This window comes from Carassius auratus, chromosome 48 (assembly GCF_003368295.1).
Source record: "Carassius auratus strain Wakin chromosome 48, ASM336829v1, whole genome shotgun sequence".
In the NCBI taxonomy this organism is placed as follows: domain Eukaryota; kingdom Metazoa; phylum Chordata; class Actinopteri; order Cypriniformes; family Cyprinidae; genus Carassius; species Carassius auratus.
Window position 1 is genome coordinate 10,262,489 of NC_039290.1, and position 23,998 is coordinate 10,286,486.

The following is a 23,998-nucleotide window of genomic DNA, read 5'->3' on the forward strand; positions in this document are numbered from 1 at the left end:
CCTTACCTCATCAGAAAGCTTCACATGACTCATTTCCAACCACCATAAAGTCCGATGGTCGCGCTGTAAAACTCCAAAGATTTGAGATATGAATGTTTTAGTCACACAGCATGTCGAAACCGTTTTTTCTTGAGTAATGTCTGAGATAACAGAAATTTGATTTTGATTTGGCTTGCCCACATTTTCCAGATCCTGATTTCATTTCCTCAGTACCAGGCTGGGCCCTCTCCAGCATGGATTCACCCTTATATTCAGCCCCTGCGCCCTACGGGTCCCTCCCTGCCACGAACCAGCTCTCGTTTACTGTAAGTGACGCCAGTGGAATTCTTTGCTTTATAACTGAGCTGCTAACAGAGAGGATTATTATGTCTGATTTATTAAAAAATATTAAAAGTTATTAGCTGTTCTAGTTGCCCTTCAACTTTTGCTGAAGAAAAAAATAGTACGTTATTTTTCATGTGCAAAAATTATTGTATCAGTGTTAGAGTCCTACTGGCTGGTTGCTGGGGTGTGGCAAAGGTGTTACCATGGTGTTCTGGGGGGTTGCCAGGGAGTTGCTATGTTGTTACTCAGGTGTTGCTACAGTAGATGTTTGCTGGAGTGTTGTGGGTGGTTGCTATGGAGTTGCTCAGGTGTTGCTACAGTAGATGTTTGCTGGAGTGTCGTGGGTGGTTGCTAGGGAGTTGCTCAGGTGTTGCTACAGCAGGTGTTTGCTGGAGTGTTGTGGGTGGTTGCTAGGGAGTTGCTATGTTGTTGCTCAGGTGTTTATACAGTAGGTGTTTGCTGGAGTGTTGTGGGTGGTTGCTATGGAGTTGCTATGTTGTTACTCAGGTGTTGCTACAGTAGATGTTTGCTGGAGTGTTGTGGGTGGTTGCTATGGAGTTGCTATGTTGTTGCTCAGGTGTTTATACAGTAGGTGTTTGCTGGAGTGTTGTGGGTGGTTGCTATGTTGTTACTCAGGTGTTGCTACAGTAGATGTTTGCTGGAGTGTTGTGGGTGGTTGCTAGGGAGTTGCTATGTTGTTGCTCAGGTGTTGCTACAGCAGGTGTTTGCTGGAGTGTTGTGGGTGGTTGCTAGGGAGTTGCTATGTTGTTGCTCAGGTGTTGCTACATTAGGTGGTTGCTGGAGTGTTGTGGGTGGTTGCTATGGAGTTGCTATGTTGTTGCTCAGGTGTTTATACAGCAGGTGTTTGCTGGAGTGTTGTGGGTGGTTGCTATGGAGTTGCTATGTTGTTACTCAGGTGTTGCTACTGTAGGTGGTTGCTGGAGTGTTGTGGGTGGTTGCTATGGAGTTGCTATGGAGTTGCTCAGGTGTTGCTACAGCAGGTGTTTTCTGGAGTGTTGTGGGTGATTGCTATGGAGTTGCTATGTGGTTACTAGGGTGTTCTGGATGATTGCTAGGGGGCCGATACTGTGTTCTGTGTGGTTACTGGTGTGTTGCTACAGTAGACGGTTGCTAGGATGATCTGGGTGGTTTCTATGATACTTCTGCTATGTCCTGTGGTATTGAGTCCTGTGGGCAGTTGCTAGGTGTTTGCCAGGGCATTTTAGATGGTTTTAGGGTGTTGCTATGGTGTTCTGGGTGGTTGCCAGGGAGTTTCTATGGGGTTGGTTGATAATGTGTTCTCATGGATTGCTCTGCCATTCCTTTGTTGTTGCTAGGGTGTTCTAAGTGATTGCTATTGGGTTGTTAGGTGGTTTCTAGATTGCTGTGGTTGAGTGCCAGTGTAACGACCCCTTGGCTCAAGGAGTAGCAACATGAATGGAGAGTCCATACACCATAATCAAATTTACACAAATATGTATTTTAACCAGAGAACAGACATAACCACATAAAATATAAAATATGAAAATACAAAAAGCAACAACATCAAGCCCTGGACTTGAGAGCGTGAGATAAAGTCAGCATGACCACCAAACAGCGAGACCAGCAGAGACCAAGCCCCAATCTCTTCCTTCCCAAGGGTGAGAAAGCCATTGATTCTCCACACCTGAGTCACAGCACTTAACCTGAAGACACAATGTGTTACCCAGAGACACCTGCTGGACAAAATAAAGTACTACAGCCCATTGGATCGTCACAGCCAGGAAGATGCTGGAGTATTGTTATGTGGTTGCTAGGGTGTTCAGGATGATTGTTAGTGGGCTTCTGCTCTGCACTGGGTGGCTGATATGCCATTTCTTCTTTATTGCTAGTGTGTTCTAAGTGATTGCTATGAGAGGTTTCCATGATGTTCTGGAAACGGCTAGGCTAGGCGGTTATTAGGGTGTACTGTGTGGTTTCTGTATCGTTGCTGCATTGTTGCTAAGGTGTTCTGATTGGTCGCTAGGTGGCTGAAGTATTGCTATGTGCTTTTCAAGGATGTGCTGGGTGGTTGCTAGGCCATTGTTAAGTTGTAGCTATGTTTTCTAAGTTCTCTTGAAGTGTTTGCTGAGGTGATGCTAGGGTGGTTTTCTGGGAGTTCCTATGTTGTCACTAGGTGGCACTTTACTGTCAACAACAAACAACAACAAACCATGCACATTAAGAAAACCTTTGGTGATAATATCCTTACTATTATAGGCTTTTCAACAACATGTAGGTGTGCATCTTTTATTGTTCTTTGAGTGACTGGCATCTATATGTCAGGGAACTAATGTTAATGAGTTGATCGACTGTTTCTGAACTTAACAAATCCTTCTTTTATCAGTTATTAATTCTGGTTGTAATTCATTTGCATGTGATCCATTCATGTGAGTTGAATAAAGCTGGTTTTGAAAGTGAAGGCTTGATCATCTTGTTGTTAAACTGGTTTAGTGTCTCTCTGCTGTAGGCTGTTGTTCTAGGCGTGGACTTTCATTCTTAAAACTGGGATTTATGGCAGCCAGATGTACAGGCATAGCAACATCAGACTCCAAACACCAAAACACTGCACATGAGTGCGGCCCACGTCCAATGACGTGTTCCAGCAGCATTGTTAGAAAAAATTCACCATAATACCTTTTTTTTTTTCATTTGTTTGAGTTCAGAACCTGTTTTGTATTTTAAAAATAATTGAACTCGTCATTATGCTTTTGTTTTTTGTTCATTCTAAATGACAAAAACATCATAAAATCTCCAAATGATGGGTTATCTAGGAATAATAATGATGTGGATTTGTGGTTGAAGATCTGAGTTTTCTGAGTTTGCCTTTTGTTTTCGGTCTGGTGACAACACATTCTCATATATACACCATATATAGATACATTTGATATATGCTCATGTACACATCATATATATATATATAATATGTAGCCATAGTACTTATATTATGGCATATGCAATGATGAATGATTCTTTTAATAGACAAAGATGCTTAGAGATGAGAAAACGTGTGTGTGTGTGTGTGTGTGTTATTATGTTATTATTTTAAATTAATTTATCATATATATATATATATATATATATATATATATATATATATATATATATATATATATATATATATATATATATATATATATATATATATACACACATATATACAGTACAGACCAAAAGTTTGGACACACCTTCTCATTCAAAGAGTTTTCTTTATTTTCATGACTATGAAAATTGTAGAGTCACACTGAAGGCATCAAAACTATGAATTAACACATGTGGAATTATATATGGAATTATATACAGTATACACACACACACACACACACACACACACACACATATATATATATTTATTTATTTTTTTTTTAAATGCTTTTTATTATTAATAATGCTATCTGAGATTACCGTATTTTATTTTTAGTTATTGTATTATTTCAACTTCTATTTCTCATTTTGTTTTTGTATTTATTAATACACCAAATGTGTTAATTTTGTAATGTGCTTTTGTTAGTTTTATTGTTCTATTTATTTATTTTAAATACTTCAAATTTTTGTATAAAAAATATTGAATTTCTTATATTATTATTATTTTTAATTTTTTTATTTTCAGTGATTGTATTTTTCCTATTATGTAACTTTTTTTTTATATTTTTGATAAATGCATTTTACTGCATTTTTTCATTTTAGTTTTACAAATTTTTGTACATATATTCTTTTTTTAATTTTTAAGCTTTATCTTTTATTCTTGCTTTAAGGTTTAAAAATTTTTTTTTTAAGACTGACAGTATTAATAGTTGTTTTTATGGAGAGTTTAAGGAACGCTCTGGAGCAGAAGGAACAGAGTCACAGCACACACAGAACACAGTGCAGAGCGCATCTGTGTGCCGTGATACTCGACCGAGGCGAGGCGAGACGAGACCGTGTGAATGAATAGAGCGGGGACTCTGGGGGCCGTGGAGGAGGCTCTCAGGCTCCACTCCCTCCTGCAGCGCTCCACTGCTCCGCTCTTCCTCTCTCATTCTGTCTCTCCTCTTGTCTTCATTAACAAGCCTCAGTACGCTGAACATAGGTTGTTCTTTATGTTTTCTAGCAGCTGATTTGATTGATGGTAAATATTTAAGCTCGTTGCATACTTTCTAATTAACAGATGTATAACTGAGCTCTTCTCTGCGGTATACTGGAGTATGGATGAAACTTAGAAAACGTGGCTCTCTCTGTGCATGAAAAATGTATTAACGATTGTAACAATTTTTGTATTTTCGAGAATTGTATGAGTATTAACCTACAATTTTCAAGAAATTAATAAAATAGATCAAATCAGTGAAAAGTGAATTGTAATTACATGTTTAAAAAAAATGTCAAGGTAATGGGTTTCCTCAATTTAACTAAGTAGATACTTTGTTAATATCAATTAAGTATAATCACACTTTAAAGTAATCGCAATTTAATACATTTAAGTCCAACTTAAAATATAAAGTAAACAACACATTTTCTAACTGTTATTTATCAGTGTAACTTATTTATTTTAATTTATTTATTTTATAATGCATGCAGTTTAAATACTTTTAAGATTTAAGGCAACAGTTTTCCTCGATTTGTTTTTATTTTCTTCAGTAAAGTCAACAGATGGAAGTGAGATGCTGGGATTGGGTTTAAGAATTGGCAGAAGAGTAAGACACAGCTCACTTCCTGCGTCCCCACCCACGACTGCCTCTTTATTCTGCTCTTTTTCTTCCCGGTGCTTGTGTTATTGATCATTGTTCTCTGAGGTCCGAGAGATTTAACTTTCATTGATTTTACATCAGCCTCCAACTTTGTCTCTGCTGCATTATCTGAGCCTCTTCTGGAGCTAATGCTCGTTTTATGGCAGTTGTTTAGACCGACACAGACATGTGTTTTTGCATTTGTGTCCCTAAAGAGGCTGGAGAGAATCAGCTGGGACAAATAGGACATCAGGTTCACTGTCTAACAATACAAAGAGATGACAGTATCGCTACAGAAGCACAGCAAAACTCTTCTGTTTGCTAACATACTCATAGTTTCTCAAATGCTAATTTTTTTATTTTTGTTTCTGGTCATTAACCACTTTTCAAGACATGTTTACAGTGAATATGACATGGGAAAATAGACTAGAATTAGTATTGGATTAATATTTATTTCTGTATTTCTTAATAATCATAACCATTAATTTCAAATGTAATATGTTTTATATAAAATGTATTAAATATAATAACTTATATACAATTTAAATCATGTTTATACTGTAAATAATTAAGCATTGTACTTTATTAATAATTAATGATACAATGTTTTTTGTTGGTTTTATCATTCCACGCCCTATTTAAGCTGCATCCTCTTTACAATATATATATATATATATATGATAATAAATACATAATACTAATACTTTATATAAACATTAAATAAATAGATTTATTCATTCATCTTCTTCTTCAATGGAAATTTCTAATAGAATTTTTTTAAAGAGTGATTTGCTGAGATTTTCTTCATGCTAGCTGCTTTCAATTTTGTTATATCATTTCTGCTCCTCTAGATGTCTCTATTAAGCTCATGGACTAAAGGAGCAGGACTTTCTCATCCGTCCCAGAAGCAGTTGATGCAGGAACCGCCGTGAATACCTTGAGTTGCTTGAGTTTTAAGAGGGGCTGATGTTTAATGAAGCTTGGTATATTTCTAATGTATCTAGTTGGTTCTATATTAAAGGGTTAGTTCACCGAAAAATGAAAATGATGTCATTAATAATAACTCACCCTCATGTCGTTCCAAACCAGTAAAACCTCTGTTCATCTTCAGAACACAGTTTAAGATATTTTAAATTTAGTCTGAGAGCTCTCAGTCCCTCCATTGAAGCTGTGTGTACGGTCTACTGTCCATGTCCAGAAAGTTAAGAAAAACATCAGAGGGTCAGTTAGAATATTTGAAGCATCAAAAATACATTTTGGTCCAAAAATAGCAAAAACTACAACTTTATTCAGCATTGTCTTCTCTTCAGTGTCTGTTGTGAGAGAGAGTTCAAAACCCAACAGTGTAGTGATTTCCGGTTCGCAAACGAATCATTCGATGTAACCGGATCTGTTTGAACCAGTTCACCAAATCGAACTGAATCGTTTTAAACGGTTCGCGTCTCCAATACGCATTAATCCACAAATGACTTAAAGGGGGGGTGAAATGCTCGTTTTCACTCAATCTCCTGTTAATCCTGAGTACCTATAGAGTAGTACTGCACCCTTCATAACTCCAAAAAGTCTTTAGTTTTATTATATTCATAAGAGAAAGATAGTCTGTACCGATTTTTCCCGGAAAAACACGAGCGGCTGGAGGCGTGACGTGTGGGCGGAGCTAAAGAATCACGAGCGCGAGTAAGCTTTTGCGTTGAGAGCATGTGGAAGCTGTGACATTACCTTGAGGAAAAAAACATCCAAAACAAACCATGGCTAACAGTCAGATTCAGCGTATATTTATGATCCAGAATCAGATCCAGAGGCTGAAATTGAACAAGAGCAGCAGCAGCAACGACGTCTCTATGTGGTATGTACTGAAACTGTATATATTTGCTTAGCGGTTTTGGAAAATGACTAAGTTCCACTTTATGTCGTCTTTTTTTTTAAGCTGTACATGTGGAAAGTGCAGTTTGATGACAACATCGCATGTTGTTTACTTGATGTGCTTACGCGCCGATAGCTAAGTTAACAACACAGAGATATTTGAAGCAGTTTTACTCACCGCATGCGGTTCCAACACACGATCGTGACCCTTTTTCGTTGGGACTGCATTATCCTTAAGAAATAAACGATACACAAATCCGGCGTCAAACTGGGCCTTGTTTGTAAAACAAGCATCTTCGAAATGCAGGGAACAAATACAAACACTTGCACAACTCCGTTGATGCTCTGTAAAAATAAACTCCATCCACTGGTCCCTTAATGCTGTTTCTCTTTTGGTAATCTGTGCAATCTCGCTCTGATCAGTGAAGTCTGTTGTGCTCTCAGTGCTCTGCTATACGGGAGCGCGCTCTTCCGGCAGAAGTGCCTCAGGACCCATATAAGGAAATTCCACTCCATCTAACATCACATAGAGCCATACTCGAAAAAAACTTTCCAAAACTTGTGACAAACCGAAAGGAGTATTTTTGGAACAGAAATACTCCTTCAAACGTACAACTTAATTTTTGAAACGTTGTCCATGTTTAGCATGGGAATCCAACTCTTTAACAGTGTAAAAAACTCAGTATGCGTGAAATAGCATTTCACCCCCCCCCCCTTTAAACTGTTTACTTTTTTTAATGTGGCTGACACTTCCTCTGAGTTCAAACAAACCAATATCAAGGGAGTAATTCATGTACTCAAACACTACACTGACTGAACTGCTGTGAAGAGAGAACTGAAGATGAACACCGAGCCGAGCCAGAAAACGAACAAACTATTGACTTAATTAATTAAGATAAAGGCTCCGCCGGATTTGCTTCGCCACTAGCAGATCACATTTAATAAAAGAATAATGCCAATTAGCGTAAATACTCTGTCCACATTATGCATTTAAGACTCAATGAATATTTAGTTATCATTTGAAAAATCTTTACTCACAGAGATTAGTCTAATCTTACATGTTTTTGTGGAGGAAAATGATTGAATCCACTGTAGATGTCTTCAGCATGTTCCTGCGCTCTGATAGTGCGTCATTATTCACTCATTATTCTCATTATAAACACGGTCAAAACGTTTCCACGCCCCAGACTTTGCTTGAGTTGCTGGTGCAACCAAGATTATGAGGCGCCGTGTAGGATTTAAATCAAACTTCACTTATCAATACATAAACACGTGCATATTCACCTATAAATTACTCACATATACATGCATGCTACTGGATGTTCAAAAATACATGTATAAAATACATGTGAACACTAATATGAAATAGATACCAATAGGCCTAAATATAATGTTAGCAATGTATGCATACTTGTGAATAACTATACGCAAGTTTTTCACATCTATGCATACATTGCTATATATATATATATATATATATATATATATATAGCATTGCTATATAAGCTGAATGTTTTTTTTTATACACACATGAACTGGAATATAAAGATTCTTAATCTCTCTAATTTTTTTAATCTAATTTATTTATTTTTTTTTTGCCCCAAAATGACACATTTAGTAGATAAAATAGGATTTATTGTTCTGGTTCTGAATTTGGGCTTCTGGGGTCTCAAAAAAGAAACATTTTCATTCTCCTAGATAAACAAGTCTATATTTGCGATTCGTTAACCAGCTCCGAACTCCCGAACTGATTGAAATGATTCGCGATCACCAAACTGACTCAAATGATTCGCGAACGCGCTCCGAACTTCCGAACTGACTCAAATGATTCTCGAACCCCAAACTGACTCAAATGATTCGCGATCCCCAAACTGACTCAAATGATTCGCAAACCCGCTCCGAACTCTCGAACTGACTCAAATGATTCGCGAACCCGCTCCAAACTCCCAAACTGACTCAAATGATTTGCGATCCCCAAACTGACTCAAATGATTCGCGAACCCGCTCCGAGCTCCCGAACTGACTCAAATGATTCGCGATCCCCAAACTGACTCAGATGATTCGCGAACCCGCTCCGAACCAAGGGGCAAGGAACTCGACCGGAAGTTGAAGTCGGGCGGGGGCTGCCATCTTTTAGCAGAACTTCACTTGCGTTAGCATTCCCATTGACTCCCATTCATTTTGGCGTCACTTTGACAGCGAATAACTTTACATCTGAGGCGTTTAAAGACTCCGTTTGTCCATTATGTATTTCTAAAGATACACGACAATGTATAAAGGGCTCCATTACCTTCTATGTTACATTATGGCCCCGTATAAACAGTTTTTGTAAAAAATAGGCTAACGATTGTGTCATAACCACTCGGCTCTATGTCGCATTACCGTACAGACAGGAAGAGAAGCTCGCAGGCAATTAACTTAATATGGCGTACTGGCGTTACATTTTAAAATACTATACAAAATAATTAATCAGAATACTTACTCCTGCTCACTCACGCCAAAGAACTCCCCGCTCAAGCTCGCCGTCTCTGCAAGATTAACGATGGCAGTTTGCACGCACAGCTACTTAGAAGATTTACATCTGTCAGACAGGTTGCTGACGTCGTCAAGCTTCGTTTGAGTCTGCGCGTCAGAAACGGAAGTGCTAAAAAACGCTAAAACTGGGCTTCATTTGTCTCAATTGAGTTCCAATGGGGTCGCTGTGTCCATTTCTTTTACTGTCTATGCTCCGAACTCCCTAACTGACTCAAATGATTCGCGAACCCGCTCTGAACTCTCGAACTGACTCAAATGATTCGCGAACCTGCTCCGAACTCCCGAACTGACTCAAATGAATCGCGATCCCCAAACTGACTCAAATGATTCGCGAACCCGCTCTGAACTCCCGAACTGACTCAAATGAATCGCGATCCCCAAACTGACTCAAATGATTCGCGAACCCGCTCTGAACTCCAGAACTGACTCAAATGATTCGCGAACCCGCTCTGAACTCTCGAACTGACTCAAATGATTGATGCTCAGAGCTCCCAAACTGACTCAAATGATTCTCTAACCCTATATATTTATTCTGAAATATATTCTGATATATTTGCTGAAAATGTCCTCACCCTCAGAAATGTCCTCAGAAAATGTCCTCACCCTCAGAAATGTAGCATTGCATCAGTGTCTCATCAATGGATGCTCTGCAGTGAATGGGTGCTGTCAGAATTAGAGCCCAAACCGCTGATAAAAACATCACAATAATCCACAGCACTCCAGTCTCCTATTTTAGCTGGAAGCAACAGTCTGAAGTTAAAAACATCTTAATGCTTCACAAGACATATATATAACAGGCAGAAGTGCAAGTATCAAACTCTCTTTAACATGAATTACAAACTAACAACTTCTCCACATGAACTGTAGGCTCTCGTGCACTTTCACGTGACACCTTTTTTTAAGGAGAAAAAAAGCTAAATAGCTGTTACTGCATACAAGTCCTTATATATAGTTCTTTATTCTCAGTGACACCAAATATCTCAGACACTGAACATTTCAGAACACCGGCGAGTTTATGAACCATAATGTCATACTCGCCAGCAGCAGTAAGGTAACTGGCAGTTTGATCTAGAAAAAGGTGAGAATTTCACAATTTCAAGTTATATTTGAGCCACTATTGCACACATACATGGGTAAACATTCTCAGAATTAACTTTTGGTTTTTTATCTGATGCAGGGGATGGTGGATGGTGGATCTTTATTAGTGTAATAGTTAAACATCATGCAAATATTGTATTGTTAACCAGTTTTTCTACATTCTGTTCCTGAAATCCACACTTTTGAAATCAAGATGATCAAAGGTAATCAAATCAAGCAAAACCTTATAATAAATGTTTTGTGGTTTAGTAAAAAAGATCATGTTGATGGATATTCTGGTGATATGGTCCGTGGATAATTCATCTCAAAGTGCACCACAATGCAGTATATGATTAAAGTGTATAAAGACATTTTTGAATGATTGAGCAAACGATTAGGAATAACACAGATCTCTGTCCATGATTGCAAATGCGGTTACTCCCGTTCACGCTTAAACGACTTCCCTTTACACTGAAAATTCATGAGTACTTGAGCCCGCGTAAGATTATATAAATTAAGCCCGAACCCGTCGGGTCCCATCGGGTCCCATCAGGTTTGGGCAAAGATCTTCAGCTCTAGTGTGTTGGGGTTAATGATGATCGGATGTGTCTGACTCAATAAAAACACAGCAAAAAACTATTAAGGATCCAAGGCCCCACTAATCTTCATTTTCTGATGGGCAACTCAATCCAAACACATCAGCAATACATTTTTAAACATGTTTTGTGGTTTGTGATTCATGTTCATATTTTTATACCACAGGACGATTTATGCAACTCTTGTTAGCACTTAATAATATTTTCCATTTGACCTTCCAGTTCTTGCATTATTGTTTAATAAAACAACAGAATGTCTAAAGGGAGCCTCCCTTTTAATTGTCCGATCTTGTCCTTTGCTTTTTGTCTGTCATGAAAGCGAGAGTGAGGTCACCTACTGTAACATGATCTCCCTTTCACTGATCTCAGCTTATGCACATCATTTTTGACTATTATTTATGGATAATTTTACCAGTTTTCATTTGAAACCGAGGTGCATAAGCTTAGATCAGTGAGGCCTACAATCAATCAGTTCCAAACCTAAATATAAAACCTGTGCTAAATGAAAGAAAACAAGTTGGCAAAAAGATTGAATACAAGATAATGATAAATTTATGAGTAATTTTTATAGGCCGGTCATTTTTGACTGAAAACACAAGTGTAACACAAGTTAGGGGACAAAATCTCAATAAGTGTACACAAATGATCAGATTTTATCCTCTGTGTGAGCAAAGTCAGGTTTTAATCCAATGTGATTCCATTAATTAGTATTTCTGGGGGAAACGAAAATACCAGTGACCAGAACAAAAAACACAAGTGTTAAGAAACTGGCAAATATCATAATCAATATACAGTCAAGTCATTACAAATGATGATTAATTGACATTTACAGCACCTTCACTTCAACAAAGAAATTATTTCTGGCTGAAATAACATGAATTTAGATTACGCCCAGACTTCAGGCAGGTTTACATTGATTACATACCATAAACTTGATAACCGTAACCAAGTCAATGAATGACCAGGTGGAATGTCATCGTCACAGCTTATTTCTCAGAGCTTTACTTTTGTTTGCTTTTGCTTATAGGGGAAATTGCAAAATATCAGACATATAGGCCCTTAAAGGAAAGTAGACCTACAGGGATGAGCATATCACAGGGCTGCTTTTCCTCACGCTTTTGTGAAACGCACCGATTGCAATGTATTTTACATATTCACTGTATTTAATATCAAATCATTTGATATTTTTAAATGTTTAAAATTCATTTTAAATAAGTAATAAAAAACATTTTAAATAGCTTGTTTTATTTTTGTGATTATGTTTCTTCATTATCATTTTTCTTTCTTTTATGTAAAGCACTTTAAATTACAATTGTGTACGAAATTTGCTATATAAATAAACTTCCCTTGTCTTAGCAAACATATTTTAACCACGTGTAAACAAAATTATTATTTAATAGGTTGTAATTAAGGCGTACTGAATGTACAAATGCCTTTCAAATATAATATTAAATGGCTTTCATTACCTATTTTAGTCTTGATTATTAAATAATTTAATAAACGGAATAATTTAAAAGTTCAGTTTGGGGGTATCCATATCTATGATACTGGCTTTTGAAAGTATCGGTATCAAAATAAGTGTAAACGTCCATCCCTAGCCAACATTTGCTCGGTGAAATTAAATTAAATGCATTTGTTTCCTATACAAAAACAAAGGTTATGTGTTAGAGTAGTATTCTGTGTTTACACGACTGTGTTACTGAAGTGCACTAATGAGGTTCAGTTGTATAACAACTAAAGGCCCGTTCTTGTTCGATGAAGTATGAAAAGGGAATGTTACGTTTATTATAATCGCGATTTTATCTGCTGCCGCTTTAAACACTGACGTTGGAAAGATGATGAGGTTATGTGACAATAATGTATGTTTTTCCACTGTGTGTTGTTTTACAGACTGTTTAAGACAATGTTTACGCTTAGATTTCATTCTGAACACCAGCGTTTACTGTAACGTGTTCGTTACAGACTGTCTCAGGCGTTCAGCCAATCAGCTGCGGCTCTGTGTGTAACGCATGCTCTGATTGGCTGAGAGCGCTACGCTGGTGTAGACACTCACGCGCCCTGTGTTTCAGATTAGAACAGCTGACAGACACACAGGTGAACTCCTGCTATACCTGACGAACAAGGTAAGCCTTTATCTGCCTTTCGATGGGGTTTTGACGTGATTTTCAAACTTTTATAAGGACAAAGTGTTTCATAAGCGTTAATAATAATATACAACGGCACAAATCTTCAAGTAAACAAACTATTTAAGCGTAAATGGCAGGCATTAGGTCACCTGTGTGTCTATAGTAGCAGTTGGAGATGCCATGATAGTCTTTACTATATTATTGTATGTGTTGTATGTGTTCGTTAGTAAAAAAATGCCATACTGTACATCCATATTTACTTTTTCAGGGCTCAACATCAAAGGATTTTTACATTGCTTATATATAAGTTATTAGGATATGACTTTTCATATAATACTGCTTTGTTGCAAATATTCCATAATGAATGAAACATTTGTTGGAGAACAATTGCATATTGTGTGATTCTTCCTTGATTTTATCTTGCAACAGCTCACAAGTGTAATTCATCTAATGAAACCGAGAGCATGTTTCTTGTGGTTTTATTTAGTTTTCAGAGCACACCTCGACAGCTGAGAGCTGGTCGTAAATCTCTCTGTGGTGTACTGTGCTTATGTGGGTGGTGTGTATAAAAGATGGGGAGAGTAAATTGAATTATGCAAACAGAGGTCTGCTGTGTTCATGTGTACTTTGCAGGTGGACTATGTGTGTTTATTCTCTGTAAATGATTGGCCAGGACCTTCAGATGGCTGGCCTTTATGTCACAGGCCAAATATGTCACATTTTTTGTAAAACTTTGTATAACCAGTGCAATGGTGTAGAAAAATAGTTGTCTGCAACAAGTTAATCATACAGTTGAACATCATTAAACTCAAATTTGCATGTATAGAGTTCTGTGACTGGCCAATCAGAATAGAGTATTCCAGAGCTGCGTGATAAAAAGTGATACGATATTTTCCTTAAATCTTGAATATTGTCTTTTTTTTACTTTTAATTTTATTTGCATAAATGTAAACAAATGCTGATATTTTGTTGTTCTTCTACTATACATAGTACATAAAACACATATTATGTAACTGAAATTAGGGTCTTCGTTAACTGAAGCTAAAACCATAAAACAATTCCTAAACTTTATTGCTGCTTGCTACCAAAGAAACGTTTGATTTTTAACAAATCGTTTTCATTTAGACATACTAAAATAAATAAAAATGGAGAAAAAAAATGAAATAAAATCAGATTAGGAAATAGAAAAATAAGAACTAATTTAAAATACTATTTAAAACCATAATAGTATATTGATACCACAATAATTCTAATTTAAAATGGTATTTTTAATTTTAATTATTTCATTAAATGTTTTTTAATTACACTGAAAAATAAACTTAATTAAAAATTAATCACTGAAAACAAAAAAAAATCATAACAATTATATTATAAAATATACTGAACTAAAATCAATCTTTACAAGATGCATTATGTATGCTTATATTGATTTAGGTTACCATAAAATGACTTTAATAACTTTCATATTCTTTGGCGTATCTCATTTACATCACAATCTGATGCTGAAATTACCGTTGCTTGTTTTTATGTCTCTAAATGATCAATCTTTCAATTGAATTAAACAATAGCTGATATTTGGTGGCTCTACTTTAACATTGATGTCCTGGTTCCTCTTCTAGGTCTATTTTAAGCCACCACTCCCTCAAATAAACAGAGAAAACATAAAGGCATACACTTTATGAAAACAATAGTGAATGTGGGCTCAAGGGCAAGAGCGATGATGACTTCTTGCTGTTTTAAAGCTTCATTGAGCTCAGTTGGCACATCATACCGATCCGATTTCACTTGTTCGCATTCTAGTCATAGTCAAAGACAAACCACCCTCAGCCCGTAAGAAAAGGTGATTTTGTTAATACTTGAATAAATCGAGCGAGCATCAGGAATCTGCAGCAGATTCATTAGGTCCGGTGACATTCCTGGGCTTTTCTAGGTGTTGTCCGAAAGCCATCGCCCTCTTCATTGCTTTGTTTCTCTCACGGAGTCACAGAAAGGTGTGTGTTTATAATTACCTCACCTCACCTCAGCGAGGCACAGCACCTCAAATATGCTGAATGACTCGAAAACTTTCACACTTACAATGGCTGGCATTCACACTTGTTCACATATGCTCCAGGTCATCTCTGTTTTTCTGACTCTGAAATTTCTCTCTCGAGACGTTCATTTTGTTTTAAGATGCATGCAGGCTTCGTTTAAAAACCAAGTGATCTACCTTTCTTTTTGTGATTGTAGGGGGATGTTCACATTTTAACCATTTATATGTTTTCAGTAAGATGTAACTGAATACTTTTATTCGGCAAGGACACATTAAATTGATTAAAATGGGCCTTTATAATGTTACAAAAGATGGGAACAACTGTTTTCAATGTTGATAATAATCAGAAATGTTTCTTGAGCAGTAAATCATCATATTATTCTGATTTCTGAAGATCATGTGACACTGAAGACTGGAGGAATGATGCTGAAAATACAGCGGAGCATCACAGAAATAAATTACATTTTTACAATATATTCAGATAGAAAACAGTGACGTTTTTACAATATTTCACAATATTACTGCTTTCACTGTATTTCTGATCAAAGCAGCCTTGGTGAGCAGAAGAGGCTTTTTTTATGTACTTGAATGTTGTAATACATTATGCTTTAAAAAATAAATAAATTAGTAAGTAAACATTCATTAAACACACACAAAAAAAATATTCAAACAGAAATATTATAATAAAATAATTCATAATTCATTCAAAAGTATTTAACCCAAAATGATGCATGTATTATGTATCTTTATGTCATATAACTATTTTAAAAGATTTAATTGTATTTCTTAAAATGTGGTTGATTAGAATTTTTTTTTCCACCAAGATCATCACAATGCATTCTGGGATTGCCTTCTCCACAAAATAACTAAGCAGTGTTGCTTTAGAATTCATAGGCTTTGAGCTCTTTCATTTAAAGTGCTTTTATTTAGATGTTTTGCTCATCTCATCAGGTGTGTCAGACATGCATATATTCTTTCATGTCACGCTGAGCTTGTGTACAGGGCGGATGCAGCTATTTACTGAACATCTAGACATTCATTGATGAACTAATCGATTTGCAGCCTGTGCAAACTAAAGATCTGCATGGAGAAACTGCAAATCATTGTGACGGGTCTCTCCTGATGGGTCATGGACAGCAGGGACAAACAATGCAATGCAAATAAACGCAATAATGCAAATAATGCAACTAAGCATATAATCATACATTGTTAGGAGAGAAATGGCTTGATCCCAAAGGCTGTGTGTCTAGTTAAATGCTACTGTATTTTGGGATAAATTAATATGTCATTAAGTATAATCTGTTCAAAATGCACAGATGCAAACCGGGGACTAAAAATAAATACAAAGGAAAAAAAAAAAAATGTTACATTAAAATAAACATTTACTGAAGAAGAATATATTTTAGTTGTTTCCTGTTTTTTATTTTCCAGCTAGATGCCAAGACGGCACTTCTGATTTTCATATTTGTTAATTTACTAAAATTTTATTATTTTAATAATTATGTACTGAAATCAAAATAATCGAAAATTTCATTAAAATTTCATTAAATTAATTAATATTGTAAATGTATACATATATATATATATATATATATATATATATATATATATATATATATATATATATATATATATATATAAGAGCACAAACAAAATGACAAAAACTTTGACTAAAATAAAAATGGGGTATCTAAAAATAAAACAAATTCAAAATAAAACTTTAATAGTATATTTAAAACTTAGGTTCATGTCAACCCCCCAAGCCCCCCCCCCCCCCCCTCCAAAAACAAACAAACATGAAACTATGCAAGATGAAATCATATTTTGAGTCTGTTCTAACCCCATATCTCGTACATATCTGTGAAGGGTGTCATCAACGGTGTGACTTTCAGTCATTTTTACAAAGATGATCGTGATAGAGACATTTTATGACAGAAAAGTGCTGTTAACATTAAAAATAGTAATGTTTCCAAACTTTTGGTCTGTACTGTATATAGCTTAATCGATGGTTTATAACTTTTTTTTGTCTTTTTTTTTTTTTAAGATTGGTCATCTGTTTTCCATAATTAAACAAACTCCTTAAAGACCCGTGCCAGTTCCTGAACTCCTCCAATGTGCGATGCCAAAAAGTGACACCTGGCCTGGGGGCGTTTCCATTGACTCTGTGCCTGGAATGGACAGTGCAGGAAGCTGTGATAGTGTGCTCAGCAGCAACTCTGGATTTGTGAGTATGACACCATTCATTCTTATCCTTGAATCATCAGTGATTTCTTCATACAACAACATCCTAGAACAGTTCACTCAAAACAAACACTGATTCACCATCATGTTATTCCAAGCCTGTTATTGCAGTTATGTTTTCCCTGAAACATAAGGGAATCTTTGCATGGATCTTTTCCATGCAAAGACAGTTTACAGTGATAATATCAGATTTTTTTTAACACAATGAACTGTCTCTGCTGCTCCTTATGAATGATGGGGGATAATTGAAAATTAGCTTTTGGGTAATAATGCACAAAAGAAGAATAAGGAAGTGTGGTGTGATTTTTATCTTATTTGGACTTAAGTTACTGAAACATGTTTTACCGTCATTTTTTACTCATTATCATGTTCCTACAACACTCTGAATACAAATACAGAATGCAAATACTATACATACAGTACAGACCAAAAGTTTGGAAACATGACTATTTTTAATGTTTTTGAAAGAAGTTTCTTCTGCTCGTCAAGCCTGCATTCATTTGATCAAAAATACAGAAAAAAACTGTAATATTGTGAAATATTATTACAACTTAAAATAATAGTTTTCTATTTGAATATACTTTAAAAAAAAATTTATTCCTGTGATGCAAAGCTGAATTTTCAGCATCATTCCTCTATCACATGATCCCTTAGAAATCATTTTAATATTCTGATTTATTATGAGTGTTGGAAACAGTTCTGCTGTCGAATATATTTGATCAATAAAAGGTTAAAAAGAACTGCATTTATTCAAAATAATAATAAAAAAAAATCTTATAATATATATTCTAATAATATATTTTCTTTACTATCACTTTTTATCAATTTAACACATCCTTGCTGAATAAAAGTATTGATTTTATAAAAAAAAGAAAGAAAAAAGACTGACCCCAAATCACTGACCAGTAGTGTATACTGTTATTACAAAAATGTTATATTTTAAAAACATAGCTTTTTTTTTTTATCAAAGTATCCTAAATAAGTATCGCAGCAGCAGAACTGTTTCCAACTTTGATAATGAATCATATTAGAATGATTTCTAAAGGATCATGTGATGATGATCTTAAAAATTCAGCTTTGCATCACAGAAATAAATGATAAAGTGTAATACATTTAAAAACAATTATTTTAAATTGTAATAATATTTCACAATATTACATTTTTTTCTGTATTTTAGATCAAATAAATGCAGGCTTGATGAGCAGAAGAAGCTTCTTTCAAAAACATTAAAAATAGTAATGTTTCCAAACTTTTGGTCTGTACTGAGGAGTTTTCAACCTTCAAAAATGCATAGAAGAACCATAAAAGCATGTTAAATGTTTAAAGGTTAGGGTCACTAAGATTTTTTTTTTTAATGTTTTTGAAAGAAGTCTCTTCTGCTCACCCAGGCTGCATTTATTTAATAAAAAATGTAGTAAAACAGTAATATTGTGAAATATTATTACAATTTATAATAACTTTTCTATTTTTGATATATTGTAAAATGCAATTTAATCCTGTGATCAAAGCTGAATTTTCAGCATCATTATTTGAGTCTCGTCAGATGATCCTTCAGAAATCATTCTAGTATGCTGATTTGCTCCTCGAGAAACATTTCTTATTATTAGTGTTGAAAACAGTCGTGCTGTTATTTTTGTTTAAACTGTGATGCATTTAAATTGTAATGATTCTTTAATAAATAGAATGTTTTTCAGCATTTGTTTTACCAGTCATTTTTGACCAATTTAATACATCCTTGCTGAATAAAAGTATTAGTTTATTATAAAACAAACCCTTTTCTTTGTGTGATAGAGTGATGATAGTCTAGAGCACCTTTCTGCTGAAGAGCGAGCCTGTCTCATGTTCCTGGAGGAAACCATCGAGTCGCTGGAGGTCGAAGACGACAGCGGTTTGTCTAACGATGAGCCTGATCGCCCAACTAATGGCATTAAAGATAAAACTGCTCAGCGGACGTCCATCTACCAGAACAAATCTGATGGTAAGCAATAGCATAAATTAAAGTACTTTTAAAGATGGTCTATTTGAATAATGGCTCATAAATGTTCTCCTTCAGAGCTATCAGCTCACGAGGACCCAAACAAAGTGACTGGAAGAGATCGTAAACCATCTCAGAAGTACCTTGTGCCAACTCCTTTACTCCTTGCCAGTAGGAATGATAAGATAGTGAGCAAACCAATGGAATCATCTCCCAAAGAAGCACCTGTGGTATTTATTGACGCACCTGATGGGTTTAGATCAAGCCCTGACATTCAACAACCTGGAAGAACTGTTCCCAAAGAAGCTGCTTCAAAAGTAGCACCTGCCAAACCAAGCATTGGACTATTAAGTGATGCGGTGGACTTGCCACCTTCCTTCATACCTGAACCTCCAGTTAGAACAAGTTTGCCTAGTGAATCGAAAGCCAAAAATGGTGCACCCAAGAGTTTGGATGTCAAGTCTCAGACGAAGCAGGAGAAACAGTCCTCAGAGGTGTCTCTGGATTTCATTCCTCCACCTTCAGACTTCATGGATGAACCAGCGGAGAAGATAAGCTTCTCTTATTCGCCACCACCTCCACAGGTTTACGACGAGCCACCAGAATGGGTTCCCGAGCTGCCCAAAACGGAGCCTCAAGTTGCTGCTGGATCTGTCAAGCCAACTGAGGCGACCAAATCAGTGAGTGCAGACCCAGATATATCACCTAATCCATTATCCCCCAATGAGATCAAAAACCTGCACAAGGACTCCATGAAGAAAACACCTCACTTGACTCCGTTAAACGTTGCACACCATTCTGCACCGGACAAACCGATGACGCCTTCGCCATCTTCAGAACATGTGCCGAAAGAGTACAGCGATCCCAAAAGCCCACCGGCTGTGGCGCCCAAACCCAAGAAGCTCCCATCGAATATCATCATCAAAAGCCACAAGGATCCGGGGCCCATGCATTCGTTACTTCCTCAAACCGAGCGTGCTCCGATGGATCCGCAGAAGACCCGAATGGAGGCTTTGAAAAAATTAGGCCTGCTGAAGAACGAAGAGGTTGAAACGGGTCACGGGATGTCTCTTTCTCATTCGCCAACATTCAGAGCTAAAAAGCCTCAGTCGCTTTGTAACCCAACAGAACCTGCTCAGGAACTGTCCAGACTTTCCGAAAGCCCCGTTCCAGGGGATGTGCAACTACTAGCAGATCATCTAAAGCACCAAGATGCGAAAAGCAGGGAAGGTTCATTGAAGAATCAACCGACAAGGTCCTATGAGATCAAAACGGCGTCACTGGAGCGCACAAGGTCTCGAACGGTCGCTGACCCTGCGCCACAGACGACAAACCCAGACAGAACCCAAGTTGAGTTGTCGCCAGGTCAGTTACGAAAGAGCAGAGTTCGGCCTCCTTCGGTAGGGAGCGCGAAGGACTTTGGTATTGGCCATCATGCTGACGATTCAACCAAATCACTCAACGCAGCTGCGGTTCAGCCAGGGAACGATGGCCAAAAGTTGCCCCGCTCCGGAATAAGCGTGATGATCTCTCCGCACAGTAAAAATGGAGAGAACCGAAGGGAAGCCTTGAAGAAACTGGGATTACTGAGGGACTAATGTATGGTGCTACTGACTTTCTATGGTTACTCAATTCACAATTTATTCTGGGTATTAGGAACATTAGCATAGAAATGGCAAGTGCTGATGAAACAGACTTTCGTTGACATCGTTTGTGATGCTTTTGGATGTCGGCTTGGTGGTCAAATTGCATCTTTAGCTACCTGCTTAAGTAAGTGACACAGCGTAATATTTGCACTTTCTTAAAAATTGTTTTGTGAAGGCTGCGTCCACATGAATTCAGATTAACCTTAAAACAGCATTTTCTGCTCTTCTGTTGTTTTCAAAAAGTTGCTTGTCAACTTCAAAACATCATAAAATTTACGTAATCAGATTACTTTTTCAAGTAGCTAGGAAAGTGACAAGTTACTTTTTCAAATATGTAATGCTAATTGGTTAATTTGTAATAAGTTGAGAAAAAAAATATATGCTAAAATAGGTTTCAAAATATAATTATGTAAATATATTTTCTACCAATATATTTTTTTGGCCATTTTATTATTTTTAGAATATAGGTATATATTAATGAAAAATATTGTAAGATGGGAAATGCATTTTCTTGCCCCTAAAATACATATTTTGGTAAATGTATAAATATATTTTATTTAAAAAAATTATTTAATTGAGTTTCATTGTATAAAACACACATTTAGCATATATTTTGCCCAGGAAAAATGTTTTTCTGTATGGATAACAAAGCTGTTTCAATGTTAGTGGAAGGCCTCAAAACGTGTTTTCAGATTGATCCCAATAAAGTGGACGTAGCCTAAGACAAAAATACATTGTTATTGGATATTATATTGGCGTAGCCTTAAGATGATGGTTTCCAGATCACTTTCACTTTTTGTGTATTGTAAAATGTAAATATAGTTGCAGTATTTTCCTCTGAAAAATAAAAATAGAAACATCAGATTACCACAAGATTTTTCTATATATAGGCTATATATTATAATTATTTGTTCAAATAATCTCATATCTGGTGAACATATCTCTTTGTTAAAAAATGCCAATCACACCGTTTTAGAAACTTTTAAATAAAATAAAGTTATTCTTGTAAAATAATAGCCTGCTCTGCAAAAAAAAAAAAAAAAAAAAAAAAAATACATATGCCAGTAATTAAATACATATATTTATATATGCTCCTCAGTTAAAAAAGATTTGAACTACACTGAGGAGATCTAGAATGTATGCATCTAGAATGTAAATATGATTATCTTCTGCGGATCCTTTAAACGTTTTGAGTCGTAGTTTGTTGCCCTCGTCTCTGACGCACGAATCGAGATCCATGTTTTCTTGTCAACACAGTCTCGCTGAGGTAACATTCTGAGAGTTCCTTTCATAACATCAGCTGCTTGTGTCAGACGAGGCGGGAACTCGTCCGACCGGATCCGGTGCAGCAGGGGTTTGTGACCTGCTGTTCTTTGTCAGCAGCCATTCGGGCTTCGGAAAGCCTCATTTAGCATTTGAACAGGTGCAGGAGTTTGTATGCCGTTTGGCTTAGAAAATATCATAACTATAATAGCACAATGCTCAGGACAATACAAAAGATTTAAAACACTAAAGAAAAAATTATAATAGATCAGAGACAACTGCTCTTAAGTTTGCACGCAAATTTAAGAGTTGACGAAACAGAAAGTGATTTAGAAATAGAAATGTATATAAACATAATATCTAAAAACAAATACGTTGTTATTCATTTATAGCACAAAAGCAACTATCAACTAATATATATATATATATATATATATATATATATATATATATATATATATGATAGTCGCAGAGATTATATTTATAACGAGTGTTTGCAGCGTTGAGCAATGTAGCCAATCACAGACAGAGCTGTTGATTTCTGGAACGCAACGGCCAATCAGAATGTTCGACGCCGGAGTTCTTGTGCAGCGCTGCTCACGAATCCTCTCATGACGAGTAACGTTAGGCCATGAGGTCATCTCATTCATGTTCAAAACAAAAGGTGTTCACTGAATGACTAATTTACTGTCTTTTTAAAACACATCACATGAGTGTCTGCATGCAGGCCTTTAATTAAGCGTTAAAGCAGTTTGTAAGAATGCTTAACGACCGTGGGATGAAAACCATCGCTACGGGCGCCAGATCCAGCTTTTATAAGCATCTGTGCACTTATCTTTTCCACTTAATTTGACACTTTACAAAGTATTAAAGTTTGAAGTTGCATTTTAGTGGGTTAGCGATATCGTATCTTATCTTATTAAAAAAATATTAGAAAAAAAATCTGGTTATTTTTATCATTATTCTGGTGTTTAATTTTCATAGAAATGTCTGGCAATACTGCATCGTCGGCTCTTGTAATCTGACAGTAATCAAAACGATCCCACAGACAGGATTTGTAAAGGCAAACGTAATGATATTATCTGTCAGAAATGTTATCAATGCTATAAAAACACCAGTACAAACACTAGCCATGAAGAAGTCTATGCTATTTCATTCAGCCCATAGTAATTAATTTCACAGTCGTGATAAAATCATTCATATGAGCACTAGACAATGAGGTATAGGGAACTGGACAAGAAATGACTCAAGTCAGCAGATTTTGAATCCCAATTGACGAGAACTGATAAAACATGCCCAAGATGTTTCTATGAGGGACCTATGCAAGAGTGCAGTTTTTTAATCCTGTGACGCCCTCTAGTGGAAATGTTTATTCATCTGCACAAATAATGCCTACTACTTCAGTCTATTTAAATGAACAGAAGAGACCGTTCTTGAACTTTTAGTATTTTAAGAACTATGTATTTTTAGTTTCCAGCATGCTTGCATGGTTCATGATTGTCAGCGTAAATGTCTGAATTAAGCTTTAATAAAAAAAAAAAAAAAAAAAATATATATATATATATATATATATATATATATATATATATAAACTTTTTA

General features: G+C 36.0%; 1 protein-coding gene across 2 annotated transcripts; it reads left to right on the forward strand.

The window, feature by feature from the left end:
* Positions 1 to 65: 65 nt before the first annotated feature.
* On the forward strand, positions 66 to 22,003 carry LOC113065829 (specifically androgen-regulated gene protein). 2 transcript variants are annotated; one of them, XM_026237362.1, is made up of 4 exons: positions 66 to 305; positions 17,319 to 17,498; positions 19,307 to 19,493; positions 19,569 to 22,003. In XM_026237362.1, the coding sequence occupies exons 2-4, from the start codon at positions 17,394 to 17,396 to the stop codon at positions 21,086 to 21,088; spliced, it is 1,812 nt and encodes a 603-aa protein (XP_026093147.1). In that variant the 5' UTR covers positions 66 to 305; positions 17,319 to 17,393; the 3' UTR covers positions 21,089 to 22,003. The 2 variants fall into 2 exon arrangements, with proteins under 2 accessions (XP_026093147.1, XP_026093146.1); XM_026237361.1 differs by lacking the exon at positions 66 to 305 and adding an exon at positions 13,145 to 13,239.
* The last annotated feature ends 1,995 nt before the right edge of the window (positions 22,004 to 23,998 follow it).

Excerpts from the sequence above, each read along its gene's own strand:
- LOC113065829 (XM_026237362.1), top strand. The coding sequence starts at position 17,394 with ATGCCAAAAAGTGACACCTGGCCTGGGGGCGTTTCCATTGACTCTGTG. Across the intron at positions 17,499-19,306 it reads TCAGCAGCAACTCTGGATTT|AGTGATGATAGTCTAGAGCA; the intron begins GTGAGTATGACA and ends TTTGTGTGATAG. Across the intron at positions 19,494-19,568 it reads CTACCAGAACAAATCTGATG|AGCTATCAGCTCACGAGGAC; the intron begins GTAAGCAATAGC and ends GTTCTCCTTCAG.